General features: G+C 40.1%; 1 protein-coding gene and 2 long non-coding RNA genes across 4 annotated transcripts in view; 2 read left to right on the top strand and 1 right to left on the bottom strand.

Moving 5' to 3' along the window:
* The window catches only part of LOC141375260 (uncharacterized), a 33,297-nt gene extending 31,867 nt beyond the window's left edge, over window positions 1–1,430 (top strand). Inside the window, exons 9-10 of one of the 2 annotated variants that reach the window (XR_012382991.1) lie at window positions 108–152; window positions 732–1,430. This is a non-coding gene — a long non-coding RNA (uncharacterized lncRNA). The remainder of the gene's footprint in view (window positions 1–107; window positions 153–731) is intronic. The other variant, XR_012382992.1, reaches the window with a different exon arrangement.
* Window positions 1–27,855, bottom strand: part of slc12a10.2 (solute carrier family 12 member 10, tandem duplicate 2) — a 44,973-nt gene that overhangs the window by 10,719 nt on the left and 6,399 nt on the right. The window contains exons 4-21 of the mRNA NM_001045001.1: window positions 27,104–27,199; window positions 19,972–20,111; window positions 19,763–19,873; window positions 17,285–17,396; window positions 15,658–15,788; window positions 15,487–15,571; window positions 12,137–12,297; window positions 9,616–9,723; window positions 9,417–9,540; window positions 9,238–9,339; window positions 6,224–6,379; window positions 6,049–6,148; window positions 5,860–5,971; window positions 5,625–5,759; window positions 4,122–4,228; window positions 3,949–4,031; window positions 1,592–1,678; window positions 765–863 (exon numbers count right to left, since the gene is read on the bottom strand). Of these exons, the coding sequence (NP_001038466.1) occupies window positions 765–863; window positions 1,592–1,678; window positions 3,949–4,031; window positions 4,122–4,228; window positions 5,625–5,759; window positions 5,860–5,971; window positions 6,049–6,148; window positions 6,224–6,379; window positions 9,238–9,339; window positions 9,417–9,540; window positions 9,616–9,723; window positions 12,137–12,297; window positions 15,487–15,571; window positions 15,658–15,788; window positions 17,285–17,396; window positions 19,763–19,873; window positions 19,972–20,111; window positions 27,104–27,199 (2,049 nt within the window). The remainder of the gene's footprint in view (window positions 1–764; window positions 864–1,591; window positions 1,679–3,948; window positions 4,032–4,121; window positions 4,229–5,624; window positions 5,760–5,859; window positions 5,972–6,048; window positions 6,149–6,223; window positions 6,380–9,237; window positions 9,340–9,416; window positions 9,541–9,615; window positions 9,724–12,136; window positions 12,298–15,486; window positions 15,572–15,657; window positions 15,789–17,284; window positions 17,397–19,762; window positions 19,874–19,971; window positions 20,112–27,103; window positions 27,200–27,855) is intronic.
* The window catches only part of LOC141375262 (uncharacterized), a 39,773-nt gene continuing 21,158 nt past the window's right edge, over window positions 9,241–27,855 (top strand). Inside the window, exons 1-2 of the long non-coding RNA XR_012382995.1 lie at window positions 9,241–9,715; window positions 27,077–27,213. This is a non-coding gene — a long non-coding RNA (uncharacterized lncRNA). The remainder of the gene's footprint in view (window positions 9,716–27,076; window positions 27,214–27,855) is intronic.

The raw sequence follows: 27,855 nt of genomic DNA, 5'->3' as shown, positions 1-27,855 counted from the left end.
GATAGCCCTATTAAACCAAATAGATAAATTGTACATTTTGTCGTATGGATGTCAATTGTTACCGTTTCCTCAATATTTTTCAGAATGTCATCTTCTGTGTTCAACAGAATGAAGAAACTCATGAAGGTTCAAACCACTTGTGAGAGTAAAACGTGAGTACAATTTCATTTTTGGGTGGAATATTGGTTTAATTCAGGGGACCACAACCTTGTTTCTGGAGATCTACCTTACTGCAGAGCTCCAAACATGATCAAACACAACTAAAGCTGCCGTCACACTAGAGTTTGAGAAATTCTGTCATACAGCGCTGTGAAAAGAGGCGGTATTAAGCAAGATTATTAAGCAGTAAAAAAGCGAGCAATTGGTCCACATTGTAAATTTCTGTACAGGGAGTTCATGTTTTGATCTTCGATTGGTCTCACACAGTCACGTGATGCGATTTCACCAAGCTTGAACTTTCGAACTCGGCGAAATGCAAAACTTGTCGCATGAGCTTGCGTTTCTGGTCTGTTGCTTTTGCATGCTTATGAATGGAAGTCTATGAGGCTAGAACGTGCAGTGTGACTGCGGCTTAAGTAGAATCTGAAGGAGCACTTGAAAATTAAGGATGGGTGTGTTTGATCGAGGTTGCAGCAAATCTCTGCAGGAAGGTAGATCTCCAGGAACAGGTTTGAGCACCCCTGCTTTAAGCTTTGGCCAAGATCGTAACCAAAACCAAGTTTGTCCAGCAGCTGAAGCAGCATCTACTCAAACTCATGTCTCACCTCCATCATCAGAGATCCAGTAGATGTCAATGGTCTTCTTGCCTTGTTTGGCCTGAAACACTGTTCTGATTTGATCGCTTGATTCTTCATCAGAATTATCTGTATGGGGAAATCAGAAATGGAGTTAAGATGTGGACATGTGGTGGTGGTACATAGAGAGAAAAAAAGTGTCTAAGGTGGTACTTGATGAAAAAAGTTTGAGAACCACTGGTCTAATCTAATCATCTATGCTTCATGTAGCACTACTTGTAGGAAAATCAGTTTGTTGCGACTACTGTAACTTAACACTGTCCCACAGATGATGGATAAAATTGAGTAAAACATTAAATACAGTATTTCAGAAGCATTCACTTAGGTTTATATCATAGATGATACTTTTTTACCTGTTTGTACAGTCAATTGAAACAGCGTTACCACATTTTAGACCGCTGTCTATTTTTGCCACTCAGTGGGCGAAGTCACAGTCGCTTCAGGCTCATGGTGATGTCACATGACACAGACCCTCTATATAGTGCACTATATCAGGTGTCAGGCATTCTGAGATAAAGACTTCCTTCCCAATTTTTGTTAACTATTGTTTAACCCACAATGATTTCATATTTACATCCAATATACACACGTTAAAGCAGCTTTTCCCAAAATCCACCAGCAAGGCAACCAAATAGCAAAAGAAGAAGAAATACAGCTGACATGAACCATCATGTCTATCATTTAAATTTAAATACTTACTCAAATATTTACTAATTATGTTTCTAACTTGCTTCACATCCCTTAATTAGGTTTCAGAGTGGTGAAAGTGCAAAATTGACTTTGAATGCGTTTATCACCTGAATCCCGATCAATGGTGTCACTTCTGGATTGTGGGACTTCATCTCTCTCAAAGGCAGGATTATCAATAGCAGATAAGCCGTCTTCTGTGAAAACGAACCAATGTTTAAGTTAGTTGTGCGATTTTTAAAGACCATGCACACGGGATAAGTTTTGCTTCCACTTATTGGTGACATTTATGCCTCATAACTAAACAAAAGACACTCGTGAGTGTGCACACGGATACGCAAAACGCCAGGAGTAATTCAATTCAATTCAGCTTTATTTGTATAGCGCTTTTACAATGTAGATTGTGTCAAAGCAGCTTCACAAAATGGTCATAGTAACTGGAACAGTGTAGTTCAGTTTTTAGTGTTTAAGTTAAGTTCAGTTCAGTTTAGCTCAGTTCAGTGTGATTTAATCATTACTGAGAGTTCAAACACTGAAGAGCAAAATCATCGATGCGTAGCTCTACCAATCCTGAACCATGCGAGCCAGTGGCGACAGCGGAGAGGGAAAAAAAACTTCACCTGAAAAAAGTCTCATAAAAAAGAAACTCATGATGTGTTTACACCAGACACGACACGCGCGGATAAATCGCGATATTCGCGCGTAAATAGCCGCGTGAACATTTGAGTTTACTCGCTTCACTCGCGCGTCAAACCCCGCTTTATTCACATGTCAAATTCACTTCAGAACAGATTTGGATTCGCGTGATGGGCAGGGCTTCTGTCTGCCCGAAGACTCTAGCTTCATAGCTAAATGGCTAACATGGATTTTATGAAGAAAATAACAGTGTTTATGTGCTTTATGAAGACTGAAATACAGCATCGATACGTTTAGGGTAGTGTAGGGTAGAGGTCTGTACCCGACCAGATTTCTGCGGCGCGGGAATAAATTTTCGAATAAATCGCGGGAGCGGTCGGTAACGGGTTTAATTTGGGACGGGAGCGGGCTGTCTAGCAATACTGCGGATATTGCTATGCGAATGAGAAAGAGAGCAAGAGCGAGAGAGAGAGAGAGAGAGAGCTTTGCCTGTCTGTGTGCTTGGTGCTTGTGTGTGTGTGTATGTATGTTAGTGCGCGCGCGAATGAGAGAGAGAGCTTTCCCAGATAGCAAACCTTAGCAAAGCCAGTTCCGGCTAGATTCTCGCCTGCCGGAGACTTACCACTCGGCCTGGCTCCGCTAAGCGAGCCTGCGCTGCCGCATCCGTGCCGGAATCGGGCCGAGAGGAATGTGCGCTGCGGCCCGGAGCTGGCGCGACTCAGTATTTATATACCTTTATATAAAACCTTTTGGTATTACATTGGTACTTGATACATGGTTTTACAAGCCTTTGAGTTGATATAACAGCAAACGCCTGTGTGTCTGCTTGGTGCTTGTGTGTGTGTTAGTGCGCGCGCGCGTATGAGAGAGAGAGCTTTAATTGTCTGTGTGTGTGTGTGCTTGGTGCTGTGTGTGTGTGTTTATACAGACAGCTTGGCTGTCTGGACTGTATAGCTGGGTGATTTTTGGTTTTGTTCTCCCCCGCTCTTTAGCGGGATCGGGCGCGGCGGGCAGAAAACGGGGCGGGTCGGGCAGCGGGACTACAAATTCTTAATATAAGCGGGAGCGGTCGGGTTCAGGCTAAAATCTGGCGGGTGCGGGCAGGAGCGGGATTCAAAATTTAGTCCCGCGCAGATCTCTAGAGTAGGGTAGTGATATTGTTAGACTGCGCGCTCAAACCCTTTCAAATTACACTAGAGTTACCGACCGCTCCCATGCTTTATTCAGAAATTCATCCTCGCACCGCAAGAAATCTGGTTGGCTCCCGCAGTACAGCAGTGGAAATGATTATAGTTCGTATTTACCACAACTCCCTTCTCGTTTGATCGAAACTGGAAATACTGTGAAACTGCAGGTCAATTGGCGCACGACTCGCCACCTCACCTTTTTCTCTCTCTCTTTCGCTCGCTCTCTCTCTCTCTCGCTCTTTCTCTCTCTCTTTCTCTCCTCCACACTGTCCAGTGATGACAATCACGCATGCGCATTTGTAGGCATAATACTTGTCTCCTATTTAAATGCATTGTTTTTATGACGGTATATTGTTATTGAAACTGATGCCTTTGCTATTTTAAGATCCCGCCGTATACCATAATAGCGTATTATCGCCCATGCCTACTCTGATGCCAACTCTGATGCACGAACGATTTTGCACGTTCACTATGCTCATCTCCAGTGAAAATCGCTTGAGTATGAATGCAGAAAAACATCTAGAAAAAATGACGATAAGTGTAAGCAAAAATTGTCCCTGTGCGCACGACCTTCAGATAGCAGCATCAATGCATTTCCTAGGCATCACACTGTACAAAACACACACACACACATACATACATACCTGCACTGTACATATCATCTGTAATGTCCAGCTTATCCATCATTCTCAAAAGTGCGACACCGTAGTTTGAATCAAACGCATCACTAAATGAGAATCGTTCAACAACATTTAAAATTCAGTGATAAAAGTGCATCAGTTTTACTGCCGTTTGCAAACAAAAAACAGGAGCTCACTTAATGGTGTTGATGTAGTCCTGCAAACTCTCCGGTTTACATTCCTGCCAGTTTGTCTTGTATCCCAAAACAAGTGTGTTTGGCTTCAGTTTCCCAAGACCAGAAGCCTGTAGTGATACAGTGTTGTTACTCATACTCACAACATAGTTAATCCATAACCAAATGAACTGCTTGACTAAATGCTAAGAAATATATAAATCTCAATGCGTGGACAACAGAAATTGAACTCTTTATTTTTTTTAATTTTGTTTAAAAATAACACTTATATTCTAAACAAGATATTTATCAAAACAAAACCGTTTCAAATTAGTGACACCATATTTCATACATATATATTGGCATACATTTATATAAATATTTAATTGTTTTTTTTAAGCAATTACAGTTTCAGAGAGAGAAAAACTTCCTTTGTTAAAATAAATAGAAAATTAGAATTTTTTGTTACATATCTGAATAACAATTACTCTGATTTTCTGAGTTTATATTTTAGAAATTCATTCTCTATTCATTTTCTTTTCGACTTTGTCTCTTTATTAATCTGGGGTCGCCACAATGGAATGAACCGCCAACTTATCCAGCATGTGTTTTATGCTGTGTTCACACCAGACGCGGAACGCGCGGATAAATCGCGATATTCGCGCGTAAATTGTCGCATGAACATTTGAGTTTACTCGCTTCATTCGCACGTCAAATCCGCATCATTCGCGTGTCAAATTCACTTCAGAACAGACGCGGATTCGCGTGATGGGCAGGGCTTCTGTCTGCCCGAAGACTCTAGCTTCATAGCTAAATGGCTAACATTGATTTTCTGAAGAAAATAACAGTGTTTATGTGCTTTATGAAGGCTGAAAAACAGTGTTGATACGTTTCGGGTCGTGTCTGAGTCCACTACATCCTTTCAGAGGTGCATCCAGCTCTGTGAGCTCATAAACTCCTCCAGAAACTGAACCTGGATGACGGAGGCTTTCAGCGGTGCTTCTGACTGAGCCAAGCCCAGTTTGATGAACTGTTGTCGGTGAAGGCTGGAGGTTTTCCCTCGGAACACCGACAACAGGTTCTATGGTCACAATCACACCCACACAAGAGCAAGCTTCTGATTGGTTACTGCGGCGCGAATGTACGCTGAAGTTCAGATTTTCGAAATTGAGAGATTCGCGCGAAACGCTCATTAAGCGTGTCAAACGCGCAAAACGCTCAATTCGCCCCGCGTCATTTGCGCGTATCGCGCCGCAGGATGTCTATTCGCGCGTTTGCATTGACTTAACATGTAAATCACTCGCGCTTAACGCGCGTTCCGCATCTGGTGTAAACGCAGCATCACACAGCAGATGTCCTTCCAGCTGCAACCCATCACTGCGAAACACCCATACACTCTAATTCACGCACATATTCTACAGCCAATTTAGCTTATTTTACCAGTTTTCCGCAAACATTTATTTTGCATCTTTTGATGGAAACATGGCTATGAAGAAGAAACCATTCTGAAGCCAAAGGTTCTCCTACCAGCATGAGATTGTGGGCGCCATCCTGCAGACTTTCAGCAGCGAAAGTTGTGTAGAAAGAACGAACTTTCCTCTTAGTCAGCCATTCCACCACCAAATCAGAACTGTGTTCAGGAAAATCGGACTGCTCGCCCTCCTGAGTGCAAGGGTAAGAAAACATTTCATTGTTTAAAAGTGACAAAGGCTTTTTTTAATAGTAAAAACTATTTGTTGATTATGACTGTCACAGCTCTTACTATGGTTATGTTGCCACAGATCATCAGGCTGACATTTTTGGTAAAAGTGCCCACAAAGTCCACCAGAGCAGGACGGGTGTTTGGAGGTCCAGACAGAACAAGACACTGAGGCCTGAGAGAGAGAGAGTTTATTCATGAACGACTGGTGTTTTGATGATCTGTGGTGGTCAGTTTGGTAATGATTCTTACCTAAAGTTTTTGACGTGATCCGGCACAGTAGTCAGATTCATCGAGAAGTTCAAAGCCATGTTGTAGAACGCGGCTTGGTAGGACGAGCCCCAGTTGACATCTGCACATAAGAGCAGTCGAGATGAGAAACACAAATGTACTGAAACAATGATAACTGATAAAGCATGGTACTCACAGGTTTTTTTATAGTTGACATAACCTATGAGGAAGAGAACAACACTGAAAGTGACAAGAGCAGCCCACCATGTGAACAAAAACATGAGGGTGAACGACAAGCAACAGCAGAACAGAGACAGCCATGGAGAATAGTACCGGTACTGTGGTCGCCAACCTGCAAGAGAAATGATCATCAGACACAAAAACAGAACAAAACAAGCCTTTTTAAAGCCCTGTGACAACATCTCAATGAAACATTTCTTTCAGCTCTGGATTGTCTGCAATTTATCACTTCCCTTGCGCAAAGAAAGTATACTCAAGTAATGTAAGGGTGCTTTCACACCTGTAAATCGATTCAGTTTGCTCTTGGAGCGGTTCGCTTTCACACTGCAAAGTTTCTAATCGGACCAAAAGAGCTAAAACAAGTCACGTGCGAGTAAACTCTCCTCACATTGGTCAGAGTGTCAGGGTTTATTTTGCAGCGTCCCGCTCAGCTGTCAGGAGAGGTGGTGGTTTGATGGTGATTGACAGGGTGCGCGCGCGATGTGTCTGAGGAGAGATGCGGTGGGGAGGGGTGAGGAGGGTGCGCGACGATGCCTATTTGAGGACCGGGAGGGAGACGCGAGATTACCGGGAGATCATCACTCGTTTGCGGGCATCCGGAGACTCGCAAAACTTCCCGTCATACTAATAATTCCCTCTTCATATAGCCGTATGCCTATTACATATCCATAAAACACTGTCATATAACCGCGCTCGGATCGGATCCCTTTCTCACTGTAATCGAACCGCTCCAGGGTTCATTTCAATCGAGCCGAGACCACCTCATTCAAGCGATCTCGGAGCGATTACTTTGGCGCGGAACAGAGCGCGATTGCCCTGTTCACATATGCCAAACGAACGAGACACGTTCCGAAACAAAAGTGAAGGTGTGAAAGCACCCTAAAAGTATATTTTAAATATAGATCAAGTATTATCATCTATGAACTAGTAGTATATTTGAAGAGTTTCGTTGCAAAACGAGGTATATATTTGGAGAAATGTTGGTTATTTGACATTATTATTTCTGAGTCTGAGTCTGTTTATTATTTTAGACATTAACAATCAAGTTCATTCACAATGTTTATACATTAAACTATTACTTGAGCTCCGTGAAGGCCAGGAACACAATATTTTTCAAATATAGGACATTTTTTATTCAACTTTGTCCAAAAATAGTTAATAAAAAAGTCAAAAACCCTGGCAAAATGCAACATATTCATCCTAACATTGTCAAACATCTTAAATTGGTTTAAAAAACAATACATCATAAATATTTGGAATAATATATACAAAGATTTATTAATAATAATACGATTCCGAGTTAGTTTTGGCTAGAATTTATTTATTTTATTTATTTGTTTATTTATTTATTTTTTGCTAAATGCTATAAATTCTAAGGCTACATTATACTGCTGTTATACCATCAAGAAAAACTAGTGAATCAATGTTTTGCTTGATAAGTAAGATTAAGTTAGTTTGATAAACGACTTGTAGCTTGTTACAGAAAGAGTGGAGGACGGCTCTTTTACACCGCTGCTGAAAACCAAACCTGTAGCCGCGGTGTCACAGTTCTTGCCTCGGTTGCACAGAATCCGCGACAAATATCACCTCGCCCCGTCATATTTAATGAATTATTTTACTGTAATAATAATAATAATAATTATCATCATCAGGGCCTGACCAGCCACTGTGGCTATAGTTGCATTTCCAGTCACAATTTCACACGAGAAAAAGGGAGCGCGCACAAGTTTTAAACAGTGGCGCACATCACAACAGCTTTTGGTGCAAGTGATCATCCTCTAACTAAATTATTTAAAGAATAAACTTACAAAGGACACTTAGAAATGTAGCCTTGCAGACAGGTATCTTGTGATGGGGAGGAGTGCAGAAAAAAAAAGGCAGTTTTTCACTGTAACCCCTGACCTTCTTGATATCAGCGGAGACTGACAGACGCAGGAATTTTCTTGGTCCACTTTTGCAGCTTTTTTATACATTTTTGTGAAGTTGAAGGCGACATCTTCATCTAATAGTTTGTCGGCATGACACAGACCAACATACTCTCATTATCAAGCAAACTCAGGGCACTTTACCAGCGATGACTCTCTCCCCAAGGGATGTTGAGCTTGCGCAGCATCCTGAACGTTCTATATCCGTTATATCGCACTTTGTAAAGAAACTGGTCTGGCGGATATCACGTTTTGTGAAAAAAATACATTTTGTAGTAGGCCTAAAATGTACATTCTTAAATGTTATTAATGGCAGCAATTCACACATAGATTAAGGTACATCTGAACAGCGATTTCCAATAATAAAATCCAAATGTCAAAAAATGACATGGTTTATCGAGTTTTGCAGCCAAACTCTTCATAGTGTAATAACTCTAGGGACTAAATTAGTTCACATAAGTCTACTATAAGAGTAATCAACTAATCCACAGTGACATTTTTCATTTGTACTGCAAGTGAACTCATGCTAGTTGTATACTTTGGTAATAATTGTAGTAATTAAATGAAGTCATTTTGCTTTCAGCAGTGAAAAGTAAACCACAATGAACTGAACTAAACTGAACTTCAATTCTGAAAAATTGCAGTTGCAGTTTACTACAACTTCTGTGTGAAGCTGCTTTAACACAATCTACATTGTAAAAGCGCTATAGAAATAAAAATGAACTGAATTTAAGCGATACAACTGCACAAACCCCACAAACAATTCCTGGAAGTGCCAAAAATTTAAAAGATTTTTTTGTTTGTTTTTTGCAGAAAGTTGAAAATATGTTAGCAGATAACAAATTAAGGTCATAGTCTGGTATGTAAAATATAGACAAACGTAAGCCAGTAAATCTAGCATATGTTGTTGGGTTACTTTTGACCCACACAAATGGAAAATGTTATAGTTACAGGCAAATTTTGTAAGGTTTGTTATATAATAATTTATATAAAGTCTCAGTTTTCAACATTCATTAATGCAATGCAAAATTGATGATGTTCTCACCAGGTGATTTGGTGATAGAGGCATGGAAACAGCTGAAGTTAATAAGGCCGTAAGAAGCGAGGAAGAAGTTGGAGATCAGAGGAGCGATTGTGTTCAAATTACCTGAAAATATCAACATCACATGTTAAAACATCCCCAGAGAGGAACAGTTATTGATCTGGGGGAAATCCACTGCTCACCGATGAGGATGAAACACATGGCAATGATAAACGTGAGAACGTAAGCACGAAGAGGCTCCTTGTTTTTCCCATAACCTTTTCCGAAGAAGCCAATGTATGGGTAAATCTTGTCCTTACACAATAACTGGAAAAAGACACGGAGAAATGTAAGAACTGAATGCATGCTAAACCAACAACTGAGTAGTCAAATAATGTCTACCTGGAAAACTTTGGGGGCGGACACCAGGAAGCCCAGCGCTGATGACAAGGTTGCAGCAAAGGTCCCAATAGTGATCAGAATGCCCCATCCTGACACAACGGTAAGAATCTGATACAAATAAATAAGTAGTTAGTAAGTTTGCACGGTGAGATAAGCCTGCTTGAATTTCCGAAATGATTCTCTCTGGAATTAATTCTGAGTTTAGTTTTTACCAGGTTCAGCTCAGCTTTTTAACATCAGGTGGCACGGTATGCAAATTTTCACTGCCAAATTGCTCTCTAAGCTAGTTTTCTATGGAAGTATATCCCAGACAATTTTCAAATGCAATTGCAGATAGGATTTGCAATTACATTTTCCATATGTGTGTAACTGAGGCCAGCTAGTAAGTGGAGGTAAACCTCACTCCTCTGACCTCTAAAGGTGCTCTAGCGACAGACGCTAGAGGCCATGGTATTTAGCCTCCTTGTTAGAGCAACCGACTCCCATGTGGAAGATCGTCGGTTCGATACAAGCTTGGAGCGGGTTGGGTGGTGTAGGACCGGCGGGGTTACATAAGGATGCATAAATTGTGTCATAATCCAAATGCAATTGCAAATCCCGCATTACTGTTTGCATTTGCGTTTTGCATTTCCGCTAATGTCTTACAAGCTATGAGACTGACATATCTTAATAGCAATATTAATAGTTTCATTTATTTCTTTTTATTTGTGTTGTGCATGTAACCTGTCAAAACTCTAATGGAATTGCAAATTCTTTTGCATTTAAATTTCCGATGTGTATGTAACCCTGCCGGACCTACACCACCCAACCTGCTCTGAGCTGGGATCGTACCTGCGACCTTCCCCTCATGGGAGTTGGTTGCTCTAACAAGAAGGCTAAAGACCATAGTCTCTAGCATTTGTTGCTAGAGAAACTTTACAGGTCAGAGGAGTGAGGTTTACCTGCACAGCACTTACTAGCATGGCCTCCGTTACATGTACACTAAAACATGTCAATCAAATGACAGTGGAGGGGCTATTTTATTGGGCATGTATTTATTAAGAGGAAACGTTAATCCCAGTCGACGGGTTTACAGTTTTGAAAAATGGAGGTAATCGATGAAATTGTGCAGCAAATTTTGACACTTGCGCAGCAGATTGATTACTTTAAATTAGATCTATTCCTTTAAATTAGAATCCATTTAATGTTGAACACGTTAAATGAGCTTTGTGTCCTGACCGAGAGGACTAAATCTCGGATACAAGCGGGCGAAATGAGTTTCCTTAGAAGGGTGTCAGGGCACACGCTTATGGATAGGGTGAAGAGCTCTGACATCCGGGAAGACCTCGAAGTACAGCTGCAGCTCCTCCTCATCGAGAGACGTCTGCTGAGGTGGCTCGGGCATCTGTTTCGGATGCCTTCCTACTGGGAGGAGGCCTCGGGAAAGACCCAGGTTACGCTGGAGGAACTAAGTCTCTCGGCTGGCCTGGGAACACCTCGGGATCTTCCCGGAAGGGCTGGAGGTAGTGTCTGGGGAGAGGGAAGTCTGGGGTTCTCTCCTAAGACTGCTGCTCCATGACCCAGCCCCCGAAAAACGGCAGAAGATGAATAAATGAAAGAATGAATAAATGAGTCTGGCCTTATCGAACAGCACAATCACTGATGTGGTCTTCCATACCCTAACCCTAACCTACTTAAAGTTACCAACAGGGTTTTTATGAAGGGCAGAGCTAAGGGACCAGAGCATCCTTTGGTGGAAATACCACTACAAATGATCCAGTACTACATGACGTGGTTACTTGTGTGTCCAGCTTGCTCGGCTGCAAAGAGTATCTGAGCGAACCATTCAAAGTCATAACCCAAAGCTCATGATTATAGGTGAGAGTAGGAGCGTAGATTGACTGGTAAATCGAGAGTTTTGCCTTTCGGCTCAGCTCCTTCTTTACCACAATGAACCAGTACATCGACCTCATAACAACCGAAGGCAGAAGAAGAGCAATTGTGAGTTCAAGAATCGTGTACTTGCACCTCAGCTTTTATGTCATGAGAATGACATATTGTAAACACAGTTCAACATTATCAGGGTTATTGTATGTGCAAGATGTAAAATCAGGCAGCGTATGGCTGTTTATTAAACATACTGTGCTTTCTGTTGGTAAAGACTAAGCTCAGAATCCATTCCAGACAGAATCACAATTCTGGAAAGTTGCCGAATCGATGCAGAATCATTTCTATTTTTCACCACAGCTATAAATAATACTAAAATAACACTGGATACTGTAGTGCAGGCATGTCCAAACACAGTCCTGGATGGCCGGTGTCCTGCAAAGTTTAGTTCCAACCCCAACCAGACACACCCGGGCTAGCTAATCAAGCTAGAAACATCCTTGCAGGTGTTTTGAGGCAAGTTGGAGCTAAAATCTGCAGGACGCCGGCCCTCCAGAACAGAGTATGCAATGCATTATGTTCTTTGTCTTAATGCTCAAATGAAAATAAATGTATATCTGAGTTACTGATTCATCAACATGGTAGATGTGCTCACCCGGAGGTTGTTTGCCAGTCCTTGTGTACAGTTTCGGTATTGTTCACAGCTGTCAAAATTCCAGCCATATTTACAGCCCAGACCGCTGCAGTGGATTGTGTAATTTGATATGGCTAAACTATCATTTTTATTCCCAGACGCATCTCTTACCACAGTGGCAGCTGATGGAGAGGAGAGGATATTGCTTTAATAAGTCTTTTACCTTATAATAAGCATACTTAGAGGTGCAGGAAGTGATTTTTGAAAAACACAGTTGAGAAGTGAATAGGGTATATGCCGAGCTAGTGCCGTTCCCATGCTGATACACTTCCGGCGAGCTGTTATTGTGAACTTTTTCTCATTTTATACGGTTCCTTATACAGCATTGATGTTGTAATGTCATTAAAATACATTCAGTTAAATAAACTTTAGCATTTCCTTAGTTGTTCAAGGGTAAAACGAGACAAAAAGCTGTTTACTTGCACGCGCCCGTCAGAATCGGCAGGCTAACGCAGAAGCTCCATTGAATATACTGGGGCAAAATAAATGCTCATATTATAAAGATATGGCGGGGGAAATGTAATGTAATGCAGTGCTTCTTGTACAATCTCAGACCCGCTTTAAATCAGATATCACTCAGCCAGTGGAGATCGCAGATTTTCAAAGAAAACGGACCTTAATCGCACCGGATTTTGCGTTGGCATTCAATTCGCTGGAAGCGCTTAACCCAGGTAGATGGCAAATTAAAAGTCCTATTAGCATGCTTCGGCATATACCCCATTGGACCAAGCACTGAAATAATGTTTTTCTGTGCTGGAGAAAAATTAAGTCTTATTTGCTTTGATGCATGTGAAGCTGTGAGGTGCTTTATTAGATTTTAATTACTTGTCACCAACGCAGAAAGACTCTTTTTATTTTCCTGGGCATAAGTTGCACAGTACATAAACTTTCCTTCCTTTCACCTCAACGAGGGAAGTAGTGCTTATATTTCCAGTTTGCCAACATCACTTTTGAACTTTTTGGATTTGCCATCGTTCTCACCTCTGGTTGTTAGTATTTGCCGCTGATTGTGTGTGTGCTTGTGTGTCAATGCCCGCACTACTCTGATTGGCAATTGATGGAAATGTACTCTATCTAAGCCAGGGGTCTCAAACTCGCTGCCCGTGCGCCATTTGCGGCCCTCAGTGCAATATTTTGTGGCCCGCGCCGACCGCTGTACACTGACAGAATCAGCGGAGCGGGGAGAGAGAGCGCTCCCCGCTCCGCTGATTCTATCCATACACAGCGGTCACTGGCATTCCCCACCCGCCGTGTAAACAAGGAGGCGGGGATGCCGGTGACGTCACCACGCACTCCGCCCCTTTGTTAGACGCTGTGACGGGCGGGAAGTGTTAGGAGAGAACTCGCGCCGGCCAGAACCAAGGTAAGCTGTTCCCGCCCCTGCCTGCCACTTAGCTACCCATCTGCAGCCTGCCACCTACCTAGCTACAGCCTGCATCTTATATATATTATAGGTAGATACAGACTGGTACAGACTGATGTGACTGGAGTGGGGTGGGGGTGTTTTATTTATACATATATATGCCGTTTTTTTAGGTGAGGGAATGGAAGTTTTGAGTGTGTGAGAAGTGTGTGAGAAGTTATTCTCTACCTTGAACTTCAATAAGTCAAAGTACAGGTCTAGACTTAATGATGATCATCTTCAAGCCATATTGAGGGTCTCAACCAATGACTGTAAAAAATATGGACGACGCGACAGCCCTTTTCCCATTGAACGCCTTGAGGGCAAAACGCCTGCTTGACGGGAACAAACTGTCGCAAAAGACTGCTGAAATTGGAGCCTTGACATGCGCAGAAGGATTGTCTGATGGAGCCAGAGGAGGAGCCGCGAAAATGAGCGGAGTTGAGCTTCCAACCAAACGCTTTATGTAAAATCAACCACGCCCCCCCAAACTTCTTAGCATGCGTTTGCTGTCATATCAACACAAATGGATGTAATAACGTTAACAAATATGAGGGTTTTATATATTTAATCCCGCCAGCTCCGAGCCGCAGCGCACATATCCTACTCGTGGCGTCGCGGGCTGATTCCGGCTCACATGCGGCAGCGCCGGCTCGCTCGGCCGCCGCATCTGGCTCGATTGACTCGGGCTGGAATCAAGCAGTGAGTCCAGGCATCCGGAGTAGGTCCAGCAGAGGTAGTCAGTCTGAGCTCTGAGGGGTAAGTCTCCGGCAGGCGAGAATCTAGCTGGAACTGGCCCGAGTGTATTTTGCTATCTGGGTGGTTAGGCGTGTATCAGCAAACTAATAACGCCCGAAAAAAGCCCTGACCTTAGCGAATAAACAGTGTACCACCAGATCATGTATGTCAGAAACTATAGTTTACTGCTGAACTCATTTTCTGTCAATCACGATGACACGCCCAGCATTAAATTACTGCTAAAAACAAACTGTTTAAAAAATGAATATCTGCACCTATTTCAGCACAATAACCAGTGCCTCAATCGACCAGAACCATCTTTCGGGACATTTTATTGCAAGTGTAATACATTTTTTTATTTGGGCTCAAGTCTCCTTCATTAACACGGAGGAGGCGGGCTTTATGACTTGTACTGCAGCCAGCCCCCAGGGGGCGATCTAACGGCCGAGACCTTCACTCAAACGCAGGCTTGCGGCACACTTGGTCTCAACTGCTTCCGCTCTAAAGCCAAATGTGGTTCAGATTTGTGAGAAGAAGCGCTGTCAAGTCTCTGGCAGCAAGGAGTAGGCAAAAGATGCCATGTTCAGAAGAACTGTTCATAATCTTCACTCAATGTTCTATTAATGTTCAGGACACTTCATGTTCAGAAGAAATAATTAAAACTGTTAATAATGACATTTGAGGACTTTTTTTTGTGAAATCCCTTATGCAGCCCAGCCTCACCCAGACTTTGCCTCCTGCGGCCCCCAGGTAAATTGAGTTTGAGACCCCTGATCTAAGCCAATCCTCACATTCTCAGACATGTCAGTCATCATTGCTGGTTGGTTATGTGTTCTGCCCCAGCCCCAAACACAAACACACACACCCACCCCAGAGAAAAAGAGGTCCTTTGGCTAAGAGAGACACTGCTCGCATGAAAACCGATTGAGTGTTCTCAATTATAGTAATGTGCATTGTCAGTAACGATAACGGCATTGTAACAGGGGAAACGTTCATTCAATTGATTACTCGATACTGAGAAAAGTAATGCTGTTAGTAATTTCGTTTATTTATAGCACCCTTATTCCTATCACTGGTGGGAGACATGTTTGTTTCACTGATTTCAGATATTAGGGGTGTTTTCCAGAAATCACTTACTGCCACTTTATTGCGTAATAAAGTCTAATCTTACCACACGTGGCAGCGATCAGCAAATAGCTCAGAGTGGTGCATAAAATTGACAGTAGGGTCCCTTTAGGAATCCCACCTGTTGGATCCTGGAATAACATGAAAACACTCATTATTTTAAAGTAACGCTGAGTTTACTTTAAGAGAAAGTCTTCCTGTATAACAGTAAGCTTACCTTGAGGTCTCCACAGATGTTGACACCAGACAGAATTCCTGTGCAGGCAGGGAAGAAGATAGCAAAAACCACTAAGAAACTTCCACTTGGACCTCGGAAGGAAGGCAGCAGATTTGATACGAAAATATCAGCTGAAAGACAAAAACTGTGGTTAGGTTTTGCTGGTCCTTCACCAAACCAGTTTGACTGGAAGTTTCTTACAAAATGTCCCTAAATACACATACATACATCATTTTTAAAGACAACTTGATACAATTTGTATGAAACAAATGCTGTTTGTATGTGTTATTATTCAAAAAGTTTGTTTTAGAAATATAAAAGGTTTACAGTATATTGTAGATGGAAAGTGTACCTTCAATTCTATAATCATCCATATACACACCAGCATTGGGTCAATAGACAATGCCATCGCTGATGGCTGATAGACATCTGGCTCTGCATCGTGATCCTCCGCCCTGGCTTTGTCGCAGCAGCAACCGCGAAAAACACACACTTAGGCTTCGTTTACACTAATAGTTTTAGTTTTAAAACCGTGTTTGAAAAGCTATACTGCTGAAAACACACATCACATGACCACAAACACACTCTGGCATTCTGCGCACGTCTGAGCTCCAGGCAGTCAGTGGGTGCTTTGAGCACAAAACCCCAGGTGTGAGCAGCGCACGCTGGACCGCTTATCAAGGATGTAGCACTGGATCACATCTCGCTATAGTTGTTAAACGTGATATTTAATTACTATTGTCTCTAACGACTCTTCAGTCTTTTGAATCTGTCAAGTAATGTTTCACACTGCTTCCATCTTTCGCTTTCACGCTTGTACTTAGTAATTTTAGTGAAAACCTCAGAAACTGCTGGTTGGTTCCTGCGAGGTTCAAGTGTGCATAATGACACTGGCAATGATCGTATACATTTGTTATCTGCGCTTCTTTTGCGTGGATAACTTGACCGCAAATCCTGTGGCTGTCGATTTTCATTCATTCTAAAGCCAAGGGATTGCCAGATAGGTGAATGTACACCTTTTTTACAAACCAAGTTTGCCGATGCCATTATAACGACACAGACCTATTCATGCCAGAGTTCCGTGGAAAAAGTGATTGGCAAGTGGTAATTTGTGTGTAACATATCTTTATTTATTTATGGTTTGGTTATGGGTAAAACATAGACCATGCAGGTCAGGTAATGGAAACGGTAGGCTACAAATAATTAATAAGCTCTGAATGAGTTAATTTATTATTAATTATGAATTAAATAATTATTCATAAAAAGTTAGTTTACCGCCTACAACGACAATGCCATTGTCCCTTTAGACATCGTAAGATGCCAAACATCGCTCAATCTTAATACACATAATAAATTTTAAATATACATCAGCATGGACATTTCTACAGGTACTACTACTGGCCATGCTTATGCAAGACAGCAGTTTTTGTAAATACATGTAAGAACAAATTGTTTTGAAATCATTGTTAAGGATGCATTAAAAAAACTGCCTCGTTGCCACCAAAGGACTACACAAGAACAGCTGAATACATCTATAGAATTACAAATATCAGGATACAACTTCGTTTGAAACCAAAAAAGCAAAGCAGAAGTGCACTTGAATTAGGGCAGCATATTGTGTACTCACAGTGGTAGCCAAAAAATCCCACTGCCTCCTTCTCTTGGGTGGGGGGAATGACCGTGCCCACAAAATAATTTAGCAATGAAAGTATGATGGCGATGAAGAACAAGATCTGAGCCTGTAGTGGGGCAAAAACAAAGATTACTGGTGTAAATCTTTCAAGAGAGAAGTCTTAAAAATTGCTTGAAATGCAATGTGTTAATCGCTTGTCTCAATTTACTGGCAATTTATAAGTTAAAATTGTTTCAAAATCATTTTTTTGGCTCAGGCTCCCTTGAAATGTGCCTCAGCCTACATTTTTGCGATGCGTAAAATACATTGCTCCATGTACATTTTAGTGCACGTTTCAGGTGGCAAATCTACTAGAGCATGGAATATGTAGCATATGTTTGTACTTCTTTACACATTCATGAAAAGGCAGCAGTTGCAGTTACAGATTGCCTAATGAACCACTAAACTAAACACTAAAAGCAAACATACAAGAAAAGTGCACCTCGACCACATAGTTTTACCTTTATTTTACATTGCTTTTTGGATGTAACAGATCATGGTTGATCCGTGATTCGTACGGATCACAACCCATGGTTCGGAACACACTTGACCCGTGAATAAATCCTGTTTTTACTTGTAGATTAATCCTAAATCTGTAACGATTGCAGAGAGATCGCCCCTCACGTCATTTAAATCACATACAATTGAAGTCAGAATTATTAGCCCCCTTTTGATATTTTTTTCTTTTTTAAATATTTCCCAAATGATGTTTAACAGAGCAAGGAATTTTTCACAGTATGTCTGATAATATTTTTTCTTCTGGTGAAAGTCTTATTTGTTTTATTTTGGCTAAAATAAAAGCAGTTTTTATTTTTTTTAAAAACCTTTAAATCATCATCATACAATAACTTGCCTAATTACCCAAACCTGCCTAGTTCACCTTATTAACCTAGTTAAGCCTTTTAAATGTCACTTTAAGCTGTATAGAAGTGTCTTGAAAAATATCAAGTAAAATATTTTTTACTGTCATCATGACAAAAAGAAAATAAATCAGTTATTAGAAATAGGTTTTTAAAACTATTATGTTTAGAAATGTGCTGAAACAATCTTCCCTCCATTAAACAGAAATTGTGGAAAAAATAAACAGGGGCGCTAATAATTCAGGGGGGCTAATAATGAAAGCATTTAGGCTTTCCTGTAAAATATAACGATGACAAGAAGTTGTGGTGGGTTATTCGGGATGTGGCGGGTTTCTTAGGTTATTGAAGGTGTTTTCTGTCTCTACTTGTTTAGCCTACATTAATGCATTCAGTTTAGCTGCTCGATTAATCATTAAGAGATCGGGATCTCAACACCCACGCAGCATCAATTATAAATGATGGTGATTTGCATATGTGTATTAATCCTTTGAATCGCTGCATTCAAATCCGTGTTTGAAAAACACAAAATCAAGTAAGAGATTCAACCTTTTTTTCTTTTGAGTTAATTATAAATTTACTAACAGTCAAATAACACAGAAGTTCAGGGAGAACAGCTTATAGTTTAGATCAAACCACTGATGTGTATTGTAAAGATTAAAATCACCATCATGTGCTCAAAAATGAAAATTGTAGGCAGCAATTACATTATTTAACCAACAGGTACTGACAACCAGCCATCAAAAATATGCCACTGAATAATTCTTCAAAAATCATCCATCTAACAATGAAACATGAAGTTTTATGTGTGAATAACTGAATCATTAATTGAAGATGAGAGTAAAAATATATATGCGTTGTGCAAATTATAATGTTAAATTTCTATATTTAAGCGTTATCAGCAATAGTAGTAACAGTGAATTTTTCACAGTACAGAATATTTTACAATTTATTTTTAATAATAATATTATTTCTTAATTTTATTTTAAATAAAATTACAGGTTCTAAGTTTTGTTTGTTAAAACCAAAAGTATCTTGCAGTGCTGTTTCCGTAATAAATGGAAAGCAAATAACATTTGTCTCCTCCCCTTTTTGGCTGATGCGAAAAATGGTCCAATCTGTGACTAAAAACCATAATGTAGTCCGAACCGTGAGATTTGTGATCCGTTACACCACTAGCTTTCAACTTTTTTTTTTTTTTTATGGAGTATGCTTCCCAAAACTTGCTGCACAAGTACAACACTACAAAGTAAGTTACCAAGCAAACTGACCATGCCAGAGAAGATTGATTGGTGAAGCAAATGTAGTTGATTTTCAAATCATAGATGGCTTAAAGTTGTTTGGCGTTGTGCAAACAACCGCGCAATAATAATGCTTTATTTGTTAATAATATGTCCATGTAAATATCATTAGTGTTAAAACGAACAAACGTTCTTTGCGTTCATATTGTACTATCTGCCTAGTATGCATTTTAGTTAGAAACTGCAGTGCAATGTATGACTGTAAGAAAATGTAGGCTGAACCATGTATTTCCAATGAGCCTGTTTGAAAATGATAAGCGGCATCAGGACTGTACCTTCGCCTCCCATGCCATGCCAGCGAATGTGATGAGGAGGCAGATGGTGACAGTAATCGCCCCAATGATCCGCACGTCATTCACATCGTCCACCATCTGAGATTTAAAGTCCTGATGAAAGAGAAAGCAGTTGTGTTATGACTTATTTCATCTGCCCCAACAAGTAGCTAGTTATTGCTGGGATTCCCACAAAAGTGTGTGTGTCTTACTTTAAGCATATCTCTGACCGTTTCTGAAAAGCCTACTGTGTGAAGAGCACAGGCGATAGAACAGGCAAACGCAAAGAGCAAACCGATGGGCGCTCCAAGCTCTGGACCCAGACTCCGAGAGATCATGAAGTATGTACCACCTGGAGAAAAGATTACAGATGAACACATTTATTTGTACTTGTTTTGACCAATTGGCTTCGCTTTAGCACACGCTGAAGCTCTAGACCAGGGGTGTCTAAACTCTGTCCTGGAGGGCCGCTGTCCTGCATAGTTTAGCTTCAACTTCCTTCAGCACATTCAGTTCAGTTCATCTTTATTTGTATAGCGCTTTCACAATGTAGATTGTGTCAAAGCAGCTTCACATAGAAGATTAATAGTAAATTGAAACTGTTCAGTTTAGCTCGGTTCAGTGTGATTTAATATTTGATACTGAGAGTCCAAACACTGAAGAGAAATCCATTGATGCGCAACTTTACAGGTCCCGAGCAATGCAAGCCAGCGGTGAGGGAAAAACTACACCAATTGGCGAACGTGAAGAATTAAAAAACCTCTAGAGCAGGAGTGTCAAAATCAATCCCTGGAGGGCCGAAGCCCTGCACAGTTTAGTTCCAACCCTGCTCCAACACACTTACCTGTAGGTTTCAAACAAGCCTGAAGGGCTCATTTAGTTTGATCAGGTGTGTTTAATTAGGGTTGGAACTAAACTGTGCAGAGCTGCGGCCCTTTTGGAACGGAGTTTGACACCTGTGTTCTAGAGAAACCAGACTCAGTTGGGCACCACCATTTCTCCACTGGCCAAACGTCTTGTGCAGAGCTGCAGTCTAGGCACCGGAGAAGCTGGAGAAGACCGGACGTCAGCGAAGACTTGTCTGTCCCTGGAGCATCACGGGAATCAGTCTCATGCTCTCCAATCCTCCACAATCACCACAGCAGCTGTTCAGGATACGGCCTGGTCCAGGATTATGGAAACCTTGGGATCATCTACATCTCACTGGAAGTTTCTAGTATACCTAGAAAGAGCTTGATTAGCTGCTTAAGATGGGTTTAATTGGGGTTGTAACTCAAATATGCAGGACACCGGCCCTTCAGGACTGAGTTTGGACACCTCTGCTCTCAACAAACTGCTCAAAAGTCTGCTGAGGATCAGAGATAGCATTTAATTAGCAGTGCCAGACTTATTTTGTCAATGTTCAATTCAATTCAATTCAATTCAGCTTTATTTGTATAGCGCTTTTACAATGTAGATTGTGTCAAAGCAGCTTCACACAAATGGTCATAGTAACTGGAACAGTGTGGTTCAGTTTTTTAGTGTTTCAGTTCAGTTCAGTTTAGCTCAGTTCAGTGTGATTTAATCATTACTGAGAGTTTAAACACTGAAGAGCAAATTCATCAATGCGTAGCTCTACCAATCCTGAACCATGCGAGCCAGTGGCGACAGCGAAGAGGGAAAAAAAACTTCACCTGATGGGATTGAAGAAAAAAAACCTAGAGAGAACCAGACTCAGTTGGGCACGACCATTTTAATTTCTCCGCTGGCCAAAAGTCAAAATGTTATATATTGTTGTCTTTCAGAGGTTTTGTTTTTGAACTTTTAAGACAGGTCATTTTGATCCCCTGACATGAAAAATGTCATTAGGGTGTCAAATTTTTCGCATCACTGTATGAGTATTTTGTATCAGAGTTCATATCTATGTATGTATAGTTAGTGGGGAAAATAAACATTGAACACTTCATTTTTCCCAGAAAACATATTTCTAAAGGTGCTGTCGACTTCAAATTTTCACTGTATGTTGGTAACAACTTAATGAAAACACAACTCATTTGTTGTTCATTCAGGTTGTGTAAGAAAATGAAATGACACAGGGAAAGAAGTATTGAACACATGAAGAAAGGGAGGTGTAAAAAGACGGCGAAAGCCCAGACAGCAGCTGAAATTTCTCAGTGGTTCATCAGCAAGCCTCTGCCCTTTCTCAGTGTAAATGGATATCAGCTTCTTCAGTCCAACATCTATATTATCATTAGGATGAGGATGAAACCAGGGTGGACATTTCAGCAAGACAATGATCCAAAACACGGCCAAGGAGCATTTCAGATGCTTTCAGAGAAAGAAAATCAAGCTGTAGAATGTCAATCACCTGACTTCAATTCAATAGAAAATACAGAATAAAGCTTAGATTTGATAGACGAGACCCACAGAACCATACAGATTTTTACACTGAAGTCTGTAAAAAATAAATAAAAAAACACTTGAGCAGTGCATGAGACTTCATTCTCCATATGGGAGGCGTCTTTAAGCTGCCATCATTAAAAAGCCTTTTATACAAATTATTGAACACATTTCAATAGTTTACCAATTTCTCTTTTTTGTTATTACACAACTCATTTTCCAGATTTTTGTGTTTTATTTTAATGTTTGTATTAGTTGGGTTTTTCCCAAAATGTCAACAGCTCCTTTAGAAATATTATTCCAAGAAAAACTAGAACCTAAAGGTTATTGATAAACTTTGATGTTGGCTTGAGAAAGCCAACGTGACTGCGCTAGGACTGGGAATGGCAGTTGGCAGAAAGCGAGGCGGCAGTTGCTAAGTGGTTGCTAGGCATTTGCTAAAACATTTATGGCATTGTTAGGTGGTTGCTAAGCAGTTGCTAAATGGCAATGCTCGTGTACATGTTTGATCAAATGCTAATACTTAGTAGGCATTTCCAGCATATGTTATTGCATTTAGATAATCATTCATAGCATGTAGCTAATCGTTATTAGCACTTGGCTTCCATTATCATTGTTACCATGCATAGTACACAGGAAGTCCCATTTGCTAGCATGAGTCAAACAAGCCAATGCCCAGGTCCCTACGATGTTCTGATGTAGAGATATCGCTATTTTTAAATGGTTGCTAGGTTATACTGTTTTATTGCTATGGGGACATTTGACAGGTTAGTGATGATACATCAAAGCTTCTTGGCAATATGAGTGATCTTAATCAACCCCGATGTTTCTATGACAGTCTTTATGAGTGTCAAAAACTGGACTTGAACATTATGTATTCCTGGTGTTGGGTTGCGGCTGGAAGTGCATTCGCTGTGTAAAACAAATGCTGGATAAGTTGGCGGTTCATTCCGTTGTGGCGACCCCTGATTAATAAAGGGACTAAGGCAATGAACGTTATGTAAAAATGGCTTGCCGTATTTTTTTGAAAATACAATGCTTAATCAGTGTGAAAGTGATACATGCAAAAATGGCTTGCCATATCAGTAAAAAATATGGAGTTTAAGTCAAAGATGGCTTGCTATATTTTGAGAAAAATAATGCTTAAAAATTATTTATTGGAAAACTATAAGTCTGATAAACCCTAAAGATATAGCAACAAAATCTAACGCATTTAATTACAGCTTTTAGCCAAATTTGGGGCTTATATGCTCAGATTATAAAATTTTTTTATTTAACATTTTTTATTAAAAAAACAATAAGTCTTATAGGCATGAGGAGATATAGCAACAATCTTGCAAAAGGCACATTTTGACCACATTTGGGCCTTGTGGCATGAACGGCCTAGGAGGAGATACGTTTGTTTTCAAGGACAGAGTAGCATTACAGTATGTTGGCTTTCTCAAGCCAACATAAAAACAAAACATGACATGTTCAATACTTATTTTCCCCCATGGATATAGATCTGAACTGTGAAAAAAACATTATTGATAACACTTTATAATAACTACACACTATAAATCATTTATTAAGCATTAAAAAATAGTGAACTTATTATCTGTTAAGTATTAGCTCTACATTAAAAGTGTTAGTAAATAGTTTATAACTGCAGCTACAAATGCTCTATTCTTGACTTATAAGCACCTATATAATGTGTTTAATGATTGTATTTTCATACTTAGTTAATGATTTATTTTTCATTACTAAATTAAGTATCACATTTTTCACACATTATTGACAAATAAAGGCTCAGTTAAATTCTAAACAGGAAGAATGACATTATTCATTTCTATTCATTTAAATAATCATTATTCATAATTTGTTTCTATTCATATACAAATGAAACTGTACTTCAAATGAAAAATAAATCTTTGCAACCTGATCTAAAATAAAATCACTGTTGAGTTTAAACTATACATCTTGTTTTATTGTTTAATTATTATATTGTTGTTGTTTTATCCAGTTGGATGTCATATTTTGACACTCCTGTTATTCAGCAATGTTTAAACTTTACAGTAATTTAGCTTTTTGGAAAGATTGCACAGATTATCGTTCATTTGATTCTGAGCCTTTAATAGTCATTCATAAGGGATTTCTAAAGCATGAATAGTCCTCACTTTAGATTGGGTCACAAAACTGCGTGAAGTTGAGTTAATAAAGCATTTATTAACATATTAGTTAACTATTAGTATATGCCTGAATAATAAGACATATAAATGTTGATTTCAATATTTTATTAATCATTTACTAACTCATTCTGAATGATCCTGAAAACTCTCAACTACTCTTAAATACAAACGGTTTGTAAATAATGCGATACTTAATTTAGTAATGAAAAATAAATCATTAACTAAGTATGAAAATACAATCATTAAACACATTGTATAGGAGCTTATAAGTCAAGAATAGAGCATTTGTAGCTGCAGTTATAAACTGCTTACTAACGTTTATTAATGTAGAGTTAATGTTTAAAGGGCACCTAGGTTACCCCTTTTTTCAGATTTAATATAAGTCTTTTGCGTCTCTAGAATGTGTATATAAAGTTTCAGATCAAAATACCCATCAGATTTTTCATTATACCTTTTACAAGATGCTGTTTTATACTGATTTCCAGCAGGGGGTGGTTTTGTCGTACTGCACCTTTAAGACGAGTCTTTCCCGCCCACTATTTCTACATGCCTCCTCCCTCAGCTGCGTCAGACAACAGACAGACTTAAAGGAAGAAGGTCTCACATAGCGTTTGTGAGATACTACAGTAAGAACTAACCTTTACTAATCAGTATTGTGAAGTTGCATTGATAAGTCACACACAATATCGTTTCAAAGTTAACGCACGCACGCACGCACGCACACACACACACACACACACACACACACACACAGGCAGGCAAGCAGGCAGACAGAAAGAGCGCGATTAGCTTAGTTAAGGCTAACCTCAAGTACAGTGTGGATATCTGTTATGCTAATGTACAAAATAAACCTGATTTAACTTCCACAAACCGGGATTGAAGCGTCTTCTTTTATAATTGTTCTGACACGCGGCTGTGCTGATGAAGTAAAGCTGAAGTAAAACGCTGTAATTAATTACACACATACTCTGTTTTAAAACACTTTAAACATGTGAAACTTATTCTTGATCACATTTGCTGATGATTGCTGATGCTAGCGAACAGAACAGACCTTTTATTCCCGGTTGCTTTGCGTATGTCTGCCTGGTCTTGTTGACATATACACGCGACTACCGGAACATGTTAATGCGCGCAGCTGTCAATCAATTCGGTGGGCGGGGGGATCGCACACCTACGTAATGGTGCGATCGATTTGAAAACAGCTCCAATTGGCCGACCCTTTTTTTTGTAGTTAAATTGAAAAAAAAAGGACTGGGTGTGTTCATATCACCCTAGCATGACGGTCTATACACTATACCAGGGTTTTTCAAAGTCTAAGACAGTGGGCCTCCCTTTTGACACAACTTATCCATTGGCGCCCCCCTCCTCCCAAACACGCACGCACACACACACACACACGCACGCACGCACACACACACACACACACACATATATATATATATATATATATATATATATATATATATATATATATATATATATATATATATATATATATATATATACACAGTATATATAAAGACAGACAGATGACTGTTAACTCACTTTTATCATAATTTGCATGAAAGTGCAATTATTTACAGAGTAATAACAAGTATTTTAATATACCGTTTTTAAAACTGGGATAATGGTTCAATATGAATAGAACAGATCCAAGAACTGTCCATCCCAGTCAAAACAGTCGAAGTTTAGCGGGTCTCATGCTGCAATTAGCCAAAATATTTTGACAAACCACACATAAAGGTCGTGGTTCATCAGCTGGTCCTGTCCACATTAATCCTAAACTCAAATAGTGATCATCATATCGTCGTCTTTTGGGTTTAAGCCCTGAACTTGAAGGCTTTTGTGGCTAGGGGGCGTGGCCGAGCGCCGTGGGAACGGAGTGAGGCCACCGCGTAAGTGGATACACCTGCGGTGCGCACCTGCCTCAGATCCCACGGAAGGAGCTCTGGATCATAAAAGGAGGAACAAGGGCAAAGGAATCCGAGGGAGGACCGGACCCGGACATATTTTACTTTTGCTTTCAGTTTGACGGCAGTCTCCGTGAGGATCTGCTGTCCGTTTGTTTTTGTTTAGACGGAGCTGCCGTCACTTTCATTAATAAACCACTTTAAAACTGCGTCGGTTCTCCTCCTCCTTCTTCCAGGCCGCCAAAGGGCCGTGAACTTCATTACAGCTTTGAATCGGGGGGGTCTCAGAAACCGACCCATTGTATTAGCAGGCATATACCTGTATTGGCGGACTTGCCAAACAGAAGCGAATTCACAGCTATGGCCTTCTGGGTAAAAAAGGTTTTCTTATATTTGACGTATTATTATTTTTTTTTGTTTAATTAAAATGTTTAAATATAATAAAAAAATACATATAATAATTAAACTTAATAATTATATTTTTATTATATTATATTTTTTTCCCGTGCCTCCCCTGACATGCTCTGGCGCCCCCCAGGGGAGGCGCACCTCACACTTTGAAAACCCCTCCACTATACCAACACACAGATCTGTCCAAACAGCTTGAAAAGTATATATATTTTTTTACCATAGGTGCCCTTTAACAGATAATGAGTTCACTATTTGCTAATGCTTAATAAATGATTCATAGTGTGTAGTTATTATATAAAGTGTTACCACATTAGGTTATCAATATTTTAACATTTTATTTTAACAACATATTTAAAACTAGTGATGTTTTAGTTTAATATGCTTTCTATGTGCTTAAAATTACTTTTGCATGAGGCTGAAACTTTTGGTACTTACTGAACTTTCCTAAGGTAAAAGGAGAAAAGGATGCCACTGACCAGAGTAGACTTTCCCATTGGTGGAGATTGCAGACACTGATGTCGCCGTGATCGTCGTGATGGTGACAGACATGAAGATGATGACGAATGTCAGAACTGCAAGCGGAAAGGTGAAATCTGTCAAATGATTTTAAATCATGCCTAGTTTCTTTTTACTTGAGAACATAGTGAATCGTTAAAAATAATTGAGACAAGTGACTTTTAAAAGGTTAGTTCACCAAAAAAACTTTTCTTCTGTTGTGAATTACTCTCAATTTTATAACATCAGAACACAAATTAATATGATTTTGATGAAATCGTTCTGTGGCCAGCCATATACAGCAATCTCTTGAGATGTCCAGAAAAGGAACCAAATGCATTATCAATGGAGTCCCTTAATCATTCATTCATTCCTTTTTTCTTCACTTTAATCTCTATTTCAGAGATCACCCCAGCGGAATGAACCGCCAACAATTCCAGCATATGCAGCCGGCAGCTAGCTCTCTGCAACTCTCACATGGTCGCCCACTGAAGCTAAGCAGGGCTGCGCCCGGTCAGTACCTGGATGGGAGACCACATGGGAAAGCCAGGTTGCTGCCGGAAGTGGTGTTAGTGAGGCCAGCAGGGGGCGCCCAACCTGCGTTCTGTGTGGGTCCTAATGCCCCAGTATAGTGACGGGGATGCTATACTGCTCAGTGAGCGCCGTCTTTCAGATGAGACGTTAAACCGAGGTCCCGACTCTCTGTGGTCGTTAAAAATCCCAGGAAAAGAGT

This window comes from Danio rerio, chromosome 7 (assembly GCF_049306965.1).
Source record: "Danio rerio strain Tuebingen ecotype United States chromosome 7, GRCz12tu, whole genome shotgun sequence".
NCBI classification, from domain to species: domain Eukaryota; kingdom Metazoa; phylum Chordata; class Actinopteri; order Cypriniformes; family Danionidae; genus Danio; species Danio rerio.
The sequence above is the reverse complement of the archived record's forward strand: the minus strand, read 5'-3'. Positions and strand labels throughout refer to the sequence as shown.